The sequence below is a fragment of the Fusarium odoratissimum genome, assembly GCF_000260195.1.
Source record: "Fusarium odoratissimum NRRL 54006 unplaced genomic scaffold supercont1.33, whole genome shotgun sequence".
Lineage (NCBI taxonomy): Eukaryota > Fungi > Ascomycota > Sordariomycetes > Hypocreales > Nectriaceae > Fusarium > Fusarium odoratissimum.
The window spans coordinates 277,037-292,744 of NW_022158779.1; the positions used below are offsets into that span (position 1 = coordinate 277,037).

Here is a 15,708-nt window from a genome sequence, read left to right on the forward strand (position 1 = left end):
CTTGGGCATTGAGAAGTCTTGATTGAGAAGTCGTGACAATAGCTCTGCATCTGTCGTAACAAATCCAAATGATGCTTAGTTCCAATCCTATTTCCAAGCATATTTTTAACCTACAGGGATTGCCACTTGGGGAAACCCTCCGCACTTCATTGCGCCGGTTCATCATGGGACAAAGTGAAGTTCCATGTTAGTGCAGATATCCAATAAGCATCACGCGCCTCATTTCCGCGGTGACATAATCGTGGTGGCAGTGATGTTGGCTAGCCCTGTAGCCCGGATATCGAGGACTAGCGTAGAGATAAATTAAGACGAGACTGTCACTTGAGACACGCATTAGTACAAATACGGCAAGTAGTCTCTTGACACGAGCTAGATCCCTCGGGAATACGAAATATCCATCATTAAAAAGGAAAAGTCGCTTAAAAGCATTTCGCTTCTCGGCTGAGTCGGCGACATGAAACACCGTCCCACGGTGGGGTCGAGTTACGGCAGTACCAATGAGCTTGCGGGCTACGGTGGCCCGCGGGCATGGGGGTTGCAGCGAACGCTCGGACGAGTCAACCATCACGAGCTAGCACAGCCCTATTCATACTGGTGATGTTATAAGTCAAACCAAGCTCCCCCAATATGTAGCTCTGGTTAGCCCTCTCGTAACAAATGGATCACCATGGCCACCATACAACCTCAAGATCAACCACGAAAGAAGCGAACCAGGGCCAAGGTTCCCAAGGTCAGAACAGGTTGCAAAACTTGGTAAGTTTCTGAGACCTCGGGTCGGCAGAAGAAACTCGGGCTGATTTTTAATCTAGCAAGTCAGTTACTCGGATAATAGCGAATGGCACGAGCTGCAGGACTAATCTAGTGTTGCAGACGTCGCCACTTGAAATGTGACGAGGGAAAACCTTCCTGTCTTCGTTGCTTGAGAGACAAATGGACATGCGATGGCTATTCTCAGAGTAGCCCCGAGCCGCTTTACGTCAGCGGCACTTCGTCATATGAGTTGCCTTTGCATCCGAAGTCCGATGAAATGACCAGCGGGTCCAGTACATTACGCCCAGCTTTGACAGGCGGAGTGTTGGCCAATACAGCTGATAATGCTCTTTATTACCATACGAGAGAATGGGTGATCCCTGACCTTGAGATGATTGATGGCTCAAGAGAGTTCTGGCACGATATCATATTACCACTATCCTACTCAAACACTGTCATCAAACACGCGCTATGTGCACTAGGGGCTTCTCATCAGCGGTTCCTCGCATCATACCCAGGGAACCTCAACAACTTGGGCCATTCTATCGACTACGACTATCAAGCGAATCTCAAATACAGCGAAGCTATTGCTCTAATACGTCCAGTCATGGCAGAAAATTCTGCCTCCAATATACAAACCGCATTACTATGTTGTACGATATTTATATGCATCGAGAACTTACACCGCCGTTACGCAGACTCGGTGCGCCATCTTCGCGCTGGTTATCAACTTCTAGAATCACTACGCGTCGCTCGATCGCCGGAGACATCACCGAACGGAACGAGCTGCCCACCAGAAGACCGGAATGCCGGAGTTTTTAAGATGTTAGCCGCAATGTTCTCCTCTCTTGGAAAGAGTGTCGGTGCTTTCACAGGAGATACGGCCTTCTCTAATATCACCCAGTGCGCCCCAGAGATAGATATGGGTAATCCCAAAACGCCCTTCTTGACTATCACGGAGGCTGAAGTCTCTCTGTCGGCCTTGAACGCATTCTTCGATGAATGCCTCTTTGGCAGTGACACTCTACCCGACATCGATCAGAAAGTCGGCTGCAAGAGCCTTGCACAATCAGCAACCGAGTCGTTCATCCATGCCCTGGATTTAATAAAACCCCTCTTCCTTTCATGGACTTCAAGGATGCAACTCTTTGTCATGTCTGTCCAGATAACTCCATTTGGAACCCTGGAGAAACGTCGCTTGGCAGTATTATCACTGTATCAGACAACATGGTCAGCTTTCCTCAACACAGACCCCCACAACACAGGGTTCGCGAAGAGTGACTATGAAAGAATACTCAATAAGATTGAGCAGATTGTTGCGCTAGAAAACTCTCAAACCCGGCCGATGTTTGCTTTTGACGGCCATCTAGTTCGCGAGCTTTCTACAATTTGCGCTTCATGCACGGACGCCGAGATTCGGAACAGATCGATCATGATATTGCGGTCAATGAATAGACGTGAAGGGGTCTGGGATAGTTGGGAGGTGGCGAACATCTACGAGAAAGTCTTCAAAGGACTAGAAGACGGTACCTTGTCATTCGACAACCTGCCATGGGGTTTAACACAGCTATTGAAAGAGCTATCTAATTGAAGTTTACTGCATTTTAATACACGACATGATGATCTTTGTATTTTATTGAAGCCCGTGATGGCTTATCCAAGTCTGCAAGGTTGGACCCTACACTTCTCGATCAGACCAAGGTCTGACGTCTCCAGGCGGCCACTAAGGCTTATGAGAAGCCAGTGGCGGGGACCAGACTTGGTGTAAGACAGCTGGATGGAGTGTCAAAAAAAAGGAAAACAGAAATGGGCTGGGGGCCAAAACACCTGACTGGAAGCCTCAATCGCCCGGTTTCGTCGTTGTACTGACGATCGACACCTTGCTGTGATCTTTTGACTGTTATCCTGCGCAATAGCGCACAAACAGCACGGCAGACAAACCTCCTCCAAGTGCTATTGCGATGGCTTCCATGATCTCTTCTCATCATTAAATATAATCCGCCTTGAGACACAATACAATAACTCAAAAACCAGTTACCCGTTCAGAGGATATTTTGACAACACAAATCATTCGGTCGAGGTAATGTGACAGGATTCGATTGCGGCTAGCTATCTTGTTCTATCCAGCTATGTTAAATTAATGACGATATTCACATCAGGGTCTCTCAAATTACACACGCGTTGTCCACAAGGATGGTCCCATGGTCCTCGGTCTTGGACACCATGCCGTCTTCGCTGAGAAGCCAGCGCTCTGTATGTTTGTACAATACGCATGCCTTGTTTGGGGAACTTATATCCCAATCTGTTTCCTGGTCGAGGTGATATCGCCGTTAATCGGTGCGATTCCGAGAGGCCTTGGAGCTTGGCGAGCTTCCGCACGATGTGCTTCCGCGAGCGATCTGTGTAGTAGAAGTCGTCTCCCTCTCTGGTGGTGACGATTTGGTGAGGTGGTCAGCGTCGTAGGGTGCACTCACTGGGTCCAAGCAGTGGACATGATCGATGTCGTGGAGGTCGTCTCCAGGTCGGACAGAGCCTTAGGTGCTGCGCCTGACCATTCGCCAGCCATTTAAGTAGCCATGCTTAGTGAAGCAGCCGGCAAACCCATTGAAAAACCAAGTTCACCAAGTTCAACGCGTTGAGCATAAGCTCTCGGCCACAAGTCTAAACTGCAAATGACACAGATGCTGTTCAAGTATTCTCCAGTGGCGGCCCAGAGTGAGTCCAAGTATCTGCCCTTTAGTGATAAGACGAGGGTGTAGTGTCCGGAATAGCTCAGTCTTGAAGAAGCTCGCTTGGCAGGTATCCCACAGGTCCGGCGCATTGCTCACGGCGCCCTGGACCCTAAAGCTGGCCACGAGTGAGCCCCAATACACGCCGTCATCACCATAGGACCAATGGAACATGATGTATTGTTGCCGACGGCACCAGCGATGTTGAGGGCAGCTGTTGATGAGCGGGGACCCACATACTGTAGTCTCACCAAGCTCAGCGGAGCCTATCCCTCGACTCTAGGCCTCTCTGCTGCTGGCCATCGCCCGAGCCAATGAAGATAAGTGACCCGCCCAGCTCCTTCCTGTATTTGTCTTGCCCTTCGGAGCAGACCTCCAGGTTCTACCGGCAGGCCAGCTGCATAGGATCATTGTCTGGCTTGCTGTATGTCGCGCTCTTCGTAGTAAAAGAGCGTACACTAAACCACGCGGTCCGGATCGACGTCGATGTCCTGCAGGTCTCGGCTGTCGCCCTGTCGCAAGGTGCGCATGCACAAATCGCGCTGCGTGTCGGCGGGCGTCCCTAGGCCGCAGTGTTTCACGGATCTTCTGGTCGCACTCAGCCACACACTCGACCTAGAAAAAGTGGAAGTGATGGCCGAAGAGTTCATAACGGCCAGCTCGACGATTGGGCCTGCTTAGACTTGGACGCCGCATAGCTGTATCGACGGAGCCACATCGCCTTGGCGGACAGGGCCTGGGTCATCAGCGAGATCGATCATCTCATCGTGATTATCATCGCAGGCAGTAAGATCGATCATAGTTTCGGACGAGTAGCGGCCGGCGATTGTACATGACGATGAAGAGCTTCGATTTTCTGGGGTTCCGACAAATCTCCCTGCAGCTTGTGGTCATCCGGTAGATTGAAGTGGACCGGGAGGCGTGCTGATACTGGTATTGTGTTGCTCAATATGATTAGATTTCTGACACTTGAGGCAGGAGAGGATCGAGAGGGTTTGCGATTTAGCACGACGGGGCGTTTGCATTTCGGCGGATTTTCTGGACAAGCGCATCTATCTTTGACATCAGTCAGTTTGATTCAACAAGCCACGGCCGAGGATCCACTTACCTTCAAGAGATCTCCGCCCTGGTCACCAACTCAGGGTCTGCCCAGTGGTCTCCATGATGATCCACAACACCTTACGCTCCGTTGCCTTACCCGACGCCAAAGCCTTAACAAACTACTCCAAAACTGGTGACCGATCTGCAAACGATATCTCGAGCTTCGTGTCCTCCAGGGAGACTTTAATTGCGCGCATAAATCTGGCCTTGGTCTGCCTCGCTAGGTCGTTTGTGGTGACCTCCGATATCGCTTCGCGCTCGGTACGGTGGCTATTAGAAGGGGAAGTCTCGATAGAGACATGCTTGTCTCGTCTCTTAGGAGCTAGGTATGCGCACCGTCACACCCTCTAGACGGGCTCGTCTCATAGGAAGTTCCATATTGGGTCAAGGGAAGTCGCTGGTATGTCCGGGAGGTTTTGTGGAGGGAGTTCGTCTGTTGACGGTGCGCTCGGTCAGTTGGGAAAACAAGGAAGAGATCGAGGAAGATGCATAGGAGGTCAAGTCGATCGCGAAGCCGGTAGATAATAGGAATGCGAGTATCGTGGAGGCCATTGTCTGGGTGACGATGAGAATGAGACCGTCAATATGCCTGATGATGATAGCGGTGACGAGAGCTCATCGTGACAATGCAATTGACAAGTAGATGAACATTCTGCAAGGGGGTTAGGGGAGGCAAGAAAGCCTAAGACCTCTATCCTAAGTAATAACAAGACTTTGGTAAGTTTAGTATATCTTAGTAGGCCTCTAGACTAATTTATTTTGGCATCATGGCTTCATGTCAGAAGTTTTCTTCCTCCCCGGGGGGGTGACCAGAGTCAATCTCAATCTCATCCAAATCATCATCCTCCTCCTCCTCCTCCTCCTCCTCCTCCTCCTCCTCCTCCTCCCCCTCCTCGTCAGGGGCATTGGCTCCATGCTCAGGGTGGCGAGCATAAAGAGTTGCACTATGGCGGCTGCTAATCGTCGTAGACGGGGTCGAGAGAGGATAGAGTCTAATTACCTTGGTTAATATCTTGACTTATACTTATTCTCTTGAACATACTATCCGATTGACTGTTTAAGCCTGCATTAGGCAACACAATTGAGTTTTGCTCAAGAGGTTGCAATGGTTAATGTGGAGTTTTAGGGAGCTTAGGAGTTATTTCTACGGCAATATCAGTATATCACCAATGATCACTGCATACTGTCATTGTAAAATATCTTACCATTTGCACCCGGATTAAGCCGTTTTGCCCTGCGCTAGGAAGAGGGCAAAGGTAAGGATTAAGTAGGGGGGTGAAGGTGGCAAGGGCTCATTTGCCAGTTTAGCTTTGGAAGCTCTGGTAGTTCGTTAAGAAGGCATATTTATTAATTGATTTAAGAAGCTTATGGTGATTAATTTTTCAGGTTCTTCGGTAATGCGGAATTGTTGGTCAAGTTTGTTCTTTGAGGATTTGAAGATTTCCTCCAAGATTAAAAAATATATCTTCTTAGCGACGTTCCTTTCATGTAAGAGTTCGCGCTCAGACAAGACTTCCAGGGCAAGCACTCCTTCCCAATACAATAGCACCAGCCCCAACTTCGGGACCAGAAGCAGACCACTTGATTCATACAGAATGGTACCAGAAAAGAAGATCCTCTCGTGTCCGAAGCATCGGGGAGTTGTCTTTGCGTGGTCCGACATGCTTCCGAAAATAACGGATTCAAGACCTCTAAGACTGGCTTTCCGATGTGAGTCTTGTGCAATGCAATTTGGAGGATCCAGGGTTGACTCCTCGTCGAACGTTGCAGTACGGAAGGGGAGCTTTGTAGTTGGTCTTGGCCCAGATTCGATGATATCTATAACGACCAGGCTACAGGAAAATGGAAATTTTCTATTCCGATTCTCTTAAACCCTGTGCAATGTTTGTATATACAACTGGATGTGGCCAGTCGCGCTTGATCGTTTCGATGCAGATGAACTTCAAAGCTCAACGGTTTACCGTGATATCCGCCATTCAGTCAGTTGCCACTCAAAAGACAAATCGCAATTCAGGACTTCTTCAATCCATTCAAATACCGTCCTTTTCAAGTAAATGTTCAACCCCACGGTATATTCTCATACCTCCTGACGCTCTCTTGGGTCCCTCTTCCTCTTCGAGGCATAGACTCTTAGCTTCCTAGAACTCGCTAAAGTCGTATTACCGTCCTCTAAGAACATGACTTCTACCTCTGCCTCTAACTTGTGAAACACGCAGGTTCGCATTGAGTTATCTATAGCCTCGGAACTCTGCCAATCGATATAGGTCTCAACAGCAGGTCAGACAACCTTCAGCAGTAGCTAGCAGCCTGGTAACTCTGAGACGGCCAACAACTGACTGAAGTCAAGTCTTTCAGTGCCTCGGAACAAGAATTGTACCCAATGAGACTGAATGGAGGTAATTTGACGTTCTGTGATGGCAAGCGGTAATATTCTACCGTCGTTCAGTGATGACCACATGTTTTCAACAGCGGAAGGCGGCGGAATAGCTCCATCTACCCTAGAAAACAGTATCAATGGGCGATTTCAGTGCTTAACCCATATGAAACGGGTCACCATATGTACTGACTAAAAAGACTATAATTTAAATGATAAGCTTTTTACACTTTTAGTATTTTCCATATCATGTGTCGGCTTCTGCGTTACGGTGTTTTCTTTTTCAATACTCAACAAGCATCGTGCATCAATCAGCCTGTTGGTCCATCATCGGGAATCTCAACCACAATAACATTGTAAACTCGCGCTATTGAAGTCTACGAAATGAATTTTAAATAACAATAAAGAGGTACTTTAAGAAATACCTGAGCAATGCTTTGATGTGCGAATCTGGGTGCTGCAGCGATCTAGCTCCTCATTTGAGCGGCCACTATCAAGGAAACAGGTCGCGTGGCCCAATGGCAAGGCGTCTGACTACGAATCAGAAGATTCTGGGTTCGATCCCCAGCGTGATCATTCTTTCAAAAAGTCCTGTGGCATCTCATAACAATCATCCTTCCAGGAAGCATATGGAAGCTTGACCTGAGAAGTCAGAGACAACCAAACCTTTTGTCTCTACAGAGGGTAGCTTCTTTGTTTTTGTCGGCCATTTACCCTCCATGAGTTTGTGCATTGTTTGTTTATTATTAATTGTATTTCATTCAACTGTTTTCTGTCTACTTCTTCCGCAAGAGTTTCACCTTCATCTTCTTCAGACGCCGACTCTCAAACGCCTTGGTGACCCTCCAATTGCTCACAATCATGACAAACACAACCAAGAAAATGAAGAGCGCTCCAATGAGCGGCACAATTAAAGTAAAAACCGTCAATCCATAACTCACATCCTGGAACGCCTGGTTCTCAACCAAACGATCAACGCCCAATCCAACTTGCATTGCCGTGAGCGCGATCACGACGTAACCGAGAATACCAGCCAGCACCGAAAAATTGTCGCGAATGAGATCGCCATAAACAGTGTGCGACGCGACTCGAGAGTAGCCGCGTAGTAAGTATCCTTTGCGAAGCGCGTATACTTTGTTCAATCTGCTCAGGCGCAGCTCTCCGTACCAGTAGCGCGGATTGACGCGATCGTAACGGTGGTTCTCAAGAACCTGAGCTGTCAATGCCTTCCAGCCCTCCCATGTCACTTCCTCAGGCAGTAACCCATGCTCCTTTGCGATGCGAAAGTCGCTTTTGTATGCGATGAGCGCAGCGTATGAGAAAAGAAATCCCCGTGCGGAGGCATCAATGTTGCCTTCCGTCACATCAAGATGGGCTGTGTCGCTAATGTTGCTGACCCAGAAGTCGGGATCAAGTAGATAAGCCGGCATGGGCTTGAGAAAAATGCGGTTTCTCCACCAGATCATGTGCAGCTCAGAGAGCTCGCTGATAATGATCTCTCGTGAAATGAGCCGTTGGTGATGAAGTGGCCGAGGCGGCATTGGGCGGCCGCAAGCCCAGAGCCATTCTTGCACGTCATTGAGGCGCGAAACCGATAGTTCCCGCTCTAGGAAGTTGGGGTCCGATGTAGGAACGACGATGTCATCGTTGAAGCGGTTGCTGGCAGGGAGGAGGCTATTAAACTCATCCTTGGACTCCAAGCCGTCGCTAAGGAAGTCCTTTTGTAAGATGCGGACCGTAAATGGCGGCGGTGGACTAGCCATTGTGAGATATTAGATTCAGTGATACGGCGTAAGATTTAAGTTTCTCAAGGAGCATAAATAGAGAACAAATGCCCTGACGATGGCGAGTGTCGTGGAAAGCTCGCGTAAACAGAAAGAAAAGAGTGGAAATTAAAGCTGACCATTACCAAGCAAGGGTCAGTCATAAGGCTGGTAAGCAACCCCTGCTCTTAAGGCCGATAGCACCATCCATGATTGGGCTGTAAGCAGCGTTCCCCATTCACTTGATCACACGGCCCGCTCTGTGTCCACAGAGTGCACCTCGGGAAAAGGGGATAGGCCGCTGCGCCGTGCTGACGGTCCAATTTCTTTAATTAGGCACACCCTGCGTCTCAGCCCAAAGGAGCAAGCAGACCGGGCAGTGGCACCATGTACGATCGATGAGACACTAACGAGGTATCGCCTGTCTAAGTGCTTACTCTGGAGAATGAATGTTAAGCGCATAACGCGGAGTTAAAAGCTCAGCAGATGCTGACATAGACCCCCAGTAAGCCAAGATGTGGGGGGCCAAGAATGAAACTGGAGCTGTAGTGGCCACTACTCCTGCGTAAGACGAAAATTAGGAGACGTGAACGTTGTCAGATCAACAACAACGTACGTTCGAGGACTCACTCTTTTGAGTGAATCGGCCAAGATGTCGCTTCGTCGAACAGCAACGCGACGCGGCCCTCCTGGGGCTGCTCCTAAGCAGAAGAAGGGTTATGAGAATGTTGAGCAGGGGATCAAGCAGCTCTATCCAGAGCCGGACTCAACCAGAAAGACCGATATGGAGTAAGCATCAACCCAAAAACATGATCGCTGAGGCAATTGACTCACCAACACGTTAACAGTATTGTTTTTGTGCCGGGTCTGGGAGCCCATCCTTTACTGAGCTTCAAATCGACTACGAGCGATTTTAATTGGGTCAGTGAGGAGGGTATAGCTCGCGACTTTCCAAACGCTAGAATTCTTCTGTATCACAGTGAATCTTCATGGACTGGTTCCATCAAGGTGAAGCAGTTTCTCGGCAACCTAGCCCAGACTCTACTCGAAGGATTGAAGATGAGTAGAGAGGTATGTTTCCACGTCTTTCGACTGAACTCAGAGGGTTTGGCCTGACAAGTACTCCAGAACATGGCCATTCCTCGTCCAATCACATTTATTGGTCACAGTATGGGAGGACTTGTCATTGCCAAGGTATGAATCATCGTTCTGAGGTTATCTACTTGTTCTGATTCTATCAGGCCATCTGCATCGCTGCAACAAGACAAGATCTCTTCCCAAACATGTTCGAAGACATAGCCGGTTGCGCATTTTTTGGAACCCCATTCAAGGGCGCTGAAGCAGCTTCCTTGGCATGTATGCTTTCCTCAGTTGGAGAGAAACTTGGTCATACAACAGCTTCCAAACTCCTCGAGCTGATGAGGCCAGACGATGAAAGCCTGGCTGAGCTTCGGAAGGAGTTCGTCAGACTAGTAATCAAGACAACCCCAAAAATCGAGCTGTGTGGTTTCTATGAAGAGCACCCTACGACAATTAAGGATCTCTCTGGCATGCCTCAGTTCTTATCGGCGCTGAGCATTCCGATGCCCAAGAAGTATGCAGAGTTCGTCACGAGAGACTCCTCCATCTTGGATGGTGTGATGGAGACGATGGGTCTAGCTGCGAATCATCGAGACTTGGTCAAGTTCGATAGCTCTAAGGATGAACGATACACACTAGTTCGAGGACCTTTGAAACGACTTATCAACGGTTCACATCTGCGAGTCAAGAATCGACACAATGCAACAAGACGCACCGATCCAGCCACTATAAACCTTGCTTTACGAACTCTAGAAGGTGCACCAGTCCAAAGCAAGAGGGAAAGCATTGCCCAGAACACAACCACTTCCCCATGGTTCTCGAAAGAACCAGAATTTCTGGGCTGGTTAGCCAAACCCAACGAGGGCGAAGATACTTCGCTTGTCAAGAAAGAGGATTGTCTCTGGGTCCGTGGCCGTGATGGTCGCGGCAAAACAAGCGCTGCCTTATCAGCTATTGAAAAGATCGAAGAGTTGACCAAGGACGAAGAGGTTTACGAAGAGGAAATTACCGACGAACCATACACAGGCTCATCGCGGAATTATCTTTCTTACTTTTTCTGCGATAAGACGCCCGATTATGGTTCAGCTGAGAGTTTGTTGAAGGCCCTTGTCCGTCAACTTATTGAGAAGCAAGGGCTTCTGGCTACACACGCCAAGTTTCTGCTTAAGAAGAAAGGTCGAGAAACGCAGCCTCTTTTGACAGTGGAGAACTTGTGGCAAGTTCTTCAGGACATTCTAGCAGATGATGTATTTGTTGGGGCCAGAGTGTACTTTGTCATCAACAACATCGAAACTCTAGCACAAGACGCCGTATCTACTAACACTCTCTTGACTCTACTGAGCTCTGAGGTTGAGCATGACGGTACCGGAAGACGTCCACTGGTTCGATGGATGTTCACAAGTGGCCAATCTTGGGACATTGATCGGGCTTTGAGGAAGGATACTGTCCGACTAGTTGATCTTGAAGACGCAAAATATGGAGACCAAGTCCAGCTCGAGCTTCGAAGACACGCACAGAACAAGGTTTTGGAGCTGATCGAGCATAAGAAGTATAGCAGAGCTCTTGCATACTTTGCTAGCAGTGTTATCGGTAAGCGAGCTCAAAACACGCAGTGGATCGACATTACCTGTGATCATCTCGAGGAACTTCCTCAGCATCAGAACGACCTCCAAGTCCGTCGTCTTCTCGAAGTCATTCCACAAGAGCTAGATGCTCTGCTGAGTTCTGCATGGCAACAAGTTTTTGACAATAACCGGGGCAAGGCTGGGGAGATCAAGGAAATGCTCCGTGTTTTGGTCCTTACCTATCAAGATCCAACTGAGGCCGAGCTTGGTCTTCTTGCTGGTCTAGACTCTTCACCAGCGGAAGTTTCAGAGCTACATGACCTGATCCAGAAGTGCAGACCATTGATCGTACTGAAGGACAACAGCCTCCAAGAGAAGACGGTGTGCTTCACGGAGCCGGTGGTCAAGACCCATCTGCTTGAACACGCACACGTGTTGCTTGGTCTCACCAGCGAAGATATCAAGCTACAACATGGTATTCTGGGTTTTCGTGCATTCAGTCATATCCTAGAGATCTTCGACTTTCCGCTCTCCGATATCTCTCAGCAAATAAACGAAGAGGTGGGCGAGGTTGCTGGTGCTATCGAAGCAAGCCCAGATGACGAGGATGGCGTGGCCTCAGGGGAAGCAGATAACTCTGGCGAAGCAGGAGGACACGAGCAGGAAGCCGCCGACGAAGAAGAGCCCGACAATGAATCACATCACGACGATGAATCTCTGGACGACAACGCCTCAGTCGCCTCAGAAGAGTCAAGTGATGGGGAGGATGAAGAAGATGAGGTTGATGAAGATCCCGAAGCTCCGTATCTAAAAGACATAGCCCTGGCCTATGCAGTTACACACTGGCTACCTCACGCCAGCCAAGCGACTGCTGATATCGCAGAGGCACTGAGCCTGGAGGAAAAGTTCTGGCACGCGGATTCCGTCATCCGACGCCGTTGGTTGACTGAACACAACCGACTTACTAGCTCTTTTGCCTATTATTCTCGGGAGAAGCTGACTGGACTCCATGTAGCTGCTACGATCGGATTTCGAGACCTAGTAGCTGCTTTGATGGATCATGGGTACCATGGCGAACTTATCGCCATGGACTCAGACTACAATACGCCGGTAAGTGATGGCATTCATTGGAGACAAGATATGATGAGATTTGGAAGCGCAAAGAACACGAGCTGACATGATATAGCTCCATTACGCAGCCGCTTTTGGAAATGATGAGATTGCCGAGGAGCTTCTTGACAGAGGAGCCAGCATCGACGAAGGCATCAAGGGCAATCTTATTACTCCTCTGCACAGAGCAGCAGCTGAAGGAAATGTTAAAGTTATGAGTAAGCTGCTGCAACGGGGAGCGAACCCGAATGCCAGCTGTGGTGCTTACGGAGGTGTAATCTGTGCGGCTATCCAGTCTGGAAACACTGACGCCGTGAAGCTTCTGGTAACTCATAATGTCTCGCTCGTCACTCAGGATGACGAAGACGAAGACGAAAAGATTGAGAGTGAGAATGGCGAGGGAGAGGCTAAAGAGGAGGAAGCTAAGGACAACGATGGAGACGAGGAGAGTGATAAGGATGAGGGTTCAGAGTCGGGCTCAGATTCCGACTCTGACTCCAATGAAGAGGAGGAGGAGGAGGAGGAGGTCATCACATCACCTTTGGCTCTAGCAGCTATGAGAGCTGACCTTGCAGTGTTCGAGTTTCTCATTAAGGAATATTCCGACAAACTACCTGCCGAAGAGTTCGGCATCGCCCTTGTCAAAGCAGCAGAATACGGTCGATTTGAAGCTTTCTCGCGGCTGTTCCATGACTTTGAGCACAACCAGCAGTTCAAACAGGACGCCCTGGATGGAGCATCTTTCGGAGACCATTGGGCTATCGTCTCGTTGATCCTGGATCACTGTCCCGGCTTGAACTGTGACAAAACCTTCCTGCAAACCGCACAGGGAGAAGATGGCGATGACGAGATTCGTATCTTAGGAGCTATGTGGGAGTATTCCCAGGGCAATATCTCGCCTGAGGCGCTGGATGAGTCCTTGTATGAAGCTACAGACTTTGAGAATCAGAGGACGGTGGAATTGCTGTTGAGATATGGAGCTAACGCGAATGCAACTGGCGAACTGTAAGTCTTGATTGAGATAAATGAGAGGTATAACGAGCTAACTGTGACTTAAAGATACGGGAATGCCTTGACAGCAGCTGCCTTTGACAACACCATCGAGATAATTAAGCTGCTTCTCGACTCTGGTGCCGACATCAACTCCGCTGATGGATGGGCTCTCCAAACTGCTGCGGACCAAGGTCATGTCGGTGTTGTCAACCTTCTCTTGGAGCGTGGGGCTAACGTCAACGCAACCACGACCAATATCAATATGCCCAAGTGTACCGCTTTGCAAGCGGCTGTTGAGTCTGGCAGAGGAGATATTGTCGATATTCTCCTCGAGCATGGCGCCGATCCTAACCTTGGAGGAGGCGAGTTCACTCATCCCATCATCGCTGCGGCAAGCAAGGGTGAAGAAGCTATCTTCAAGAAGCTTCTGGAAGCCAAGGCTGATGTGACGGTTGTTGGAGGAGAGTATAACTCGACTCCTCTGACCTACACGGCGATATATCTTCCTCGTGACCCGCTTCGCTTGTTGTTGGACGCAGGTGCCGACATCAATCATGCGGATAACGAAGGAGACACAGCACTTATTCTCACAGCCTGGAGCGGCGATCATGAGTCAGTTCAGTTCCTGCTTGACCGTGGCGCCGATGTCTTGGTCAGGAACAAGGCAGGTCTCAATGCACTGCAGAAAGCCCTTGAGGCGGGCAGAGAAGAATGCGTGAAGATCCTGACCAACCACATCTCAGACATAATGGAGGCAATCAGGGTTGCGATGGTTTCTGGCGATGCTTCCATTGCCGCGGTGATTCGAGGCGTGCAGAACCAAAAGCAGGAACTTAACTACGATGACCCGAAGCCGGTGCACGAGGAGAGCAGGAGAAGTTCAGTCTATGAGCCAACATCGCCTGAGGCTCAAACTCAGAGAGCTGGTCCATCTGTCAGTTTTACTTCTGAGAAGATCGTGGTGGAGGATATCCCGAGTCAACATATCGCATCACCCATAACAAGACCATCTATCACGCCATCTGGCCCTTCATCCAACTCTTTCGCAGACTTATACAGCCCTGCTCAGGACATCCTCGACTTCAGTCCAAACCCATTGTACAAGCGCCAATCTGAGCTGATCACACCGACGAACGAACAGTCGAAGGGGCCTATAAGAAGGAAACCGATCACGGGGGCTAAGCCTCCTATGTACAGGCCATACCAGCCTGGCGGAGGTGGAGAGAACGTGCGACATTCGACTCCTCCTGGATCACTGGCGAACGCATTCCAGGCGTATCAGCCGATGCAGCAACAGACTCCTCCGCCGGAGAATCTTCCTTCGCTTTCACCTCCGGAGACTTATGCGCCGCCGAGCCAGACTACGCCGGATCCTGGTTTTGTGCCTTATGCGCCGCCTGGACCTGCGAACTACGGACAGCCCAATCAAGAGCCGGTGAGAAAGTCGTCGCGGTCGTCGTTTATGGGTATGAAGGTTCCTTGGGCAGACAACCGGTTTAGCTAGAAGCACAAATGTATAGAGATTGAATTTCTGGGATAGATGTACGGTTAGTTGCTAGAAAATTGTAGTGGGCTTTCTCTTGCTATTGCTTTTATGATTTGGTCAATTGCCCATATTGCGTGCGAGCATTTGTGGCGATGCGACACTAACATCAACTCGTGTTTTTCACACTGGGGCCTGTTAGTCAAGTATCTCTCGTTACCCATCGTCTCTAGCCGAACAAGGCTCGTTCGATCAGCTCTTTTGACATTTCCAACCTCGCCAATCATTCAATAAATGTGTAGGACGAGAAGTTTCCCAGTAAGGAAGTTCGTCCCGCAGCTGTAGCAAGGAAGAATCGAATGCGAACGCTTGGGGAAGTGAGTGAGCGAAGGCGCCAAGATTGGCGAGTGAAACGTCGGACTTTGGAATGTCCGAGGTGCGCAATCTGGAATGGCTCGAAGGATTGAAGTCGGCTTTATCGCGTGAGTCACATCTAAAACGAAAAGAGATTATAAGAATGATATCTTGATGATTCAAAGTGACTCACCTGCCGAATAGCCATAATGATGCTGCAGATGAGAGCCGGTAGCCGTGTTATCCATTTCTTATCGTGGATAACTTATCGTCGGCTCAGTGCGATAAAGACAGACAGTGACGGAGATTGCTGACTGCTGAATCTGACATCTCGAATAGCGAGAATTATTGACGGATCTATGTCGGAAAATGTATGAATGAGAGAAAACTCAATATTGTTCCAGCT

General features: G+C 49.2%; 4 protein-coding genes and 1 non-coding gene across 6 annotated transcripts; 3 read left to right on the plus strand and 2 right to left on the minus strand.

Moving 5' to 3' along the window:
• Positions 1-667: 667 nt before the first annotated feature.
• On the plus strand, positions 668-2,369 carry FOIG_13483 (uncharacterized protein; the record flags this gene model as incomplete). The annotated part of the gene is made up of 4 exons (XM_031214635.1): positions 668-753; positions 810-812; positions 871-1,403; positions 1,449-2,369. The coding sequence occupies 4 exons, from the start codon at positions 668-670 to the stop codon at positions 2,339-2,341; spliced, it is 1,515 nt and encodes a 504-aa protein (XP_031055726.1). The 3' UTR covers positions 2,342-2,369.
• A 2,989-nt stretch (positions 2,370-5,358) lies between these two features.
• Positions 5,359-6,243, minus strand: FOIG_13484 (uncharacterized protein; the record flags this gene model as incomplete). Its single annotated transcript, XM_031214636.1, has 2 exons — positions 5,359-5,572; positions 6,173-6,243. 2 exons carry the CDS (start codon positions 6,241-6,243, stop codon positions 5,359-5,361), a joined length of 285 nt encoding a protein of 94 aa, XP_031055727.1.
• Positions 6,244-7,458: 1,215 nt separating this feature from the next.
• FOIG_13485 lies at positions 7,459-7,530 on the plus strand. Its single transcript has one exon. It is a non-coding gene; the product is annotated as a tRNA-Arg (tRNA).
• Positions 7,531-7,658: 128 nt separating this feature from the next.
• FOIG_13486 (uncharacterized protein) lies at positions 7,659-8,847 on the minus strand. Its single transcript, XM_031214637.1, has one exon. The coding sequence runs from the start codon at positions 8,715-8,717 to the stop codon at positions 7,731-7,733; it is 987 nt and encodes a 328-aa protein (XP_031055728.1). The 5' UTR covers positions 8,718-8,847; the 3' UTR covers positions 7,659-7,730.
• Positions 8,848-9,275: 428 nt separating this feature from the next.
• FOIG_13487 (uncharacterized protein) lies at positions 9,276-15,068 on the plus strand. 2 transcript variants are annotated; one of them, XM_031214639.1, is made up of 7 exons: positions 9,276-9,506; positions 9,566-9,638; positions 9,698-9,788; positions 9,846-9,911; positions 9,959-12,472; positions 12,549-13,477; positions 13,532-15,068. In XM_031214639.1, the coding sequence occupies exons 3-7, from the start codon at positions 9,777-9,779 to the stop codon at positions 14,967-14,969; spliced, it is 4,959 nt and encodes a 1,652-aa protein (XP_031055730.1). In that variant the 5' UTR covers positions 9,276-9,506; positions 9,566-9,638; positions 9,698-9,776; the 3' UTR covers positions 14,970-15,068. The 2 variants fall into 2 exon arrangements, with proteins under 2 accessions (XP_031055730.1, XP_031055729.1); XM_031214638.1 differs by having other exon boundaries at positions 9,566-9,788.
• Positions 15,069-15,708: the final 640 nt, after the last annotated feature.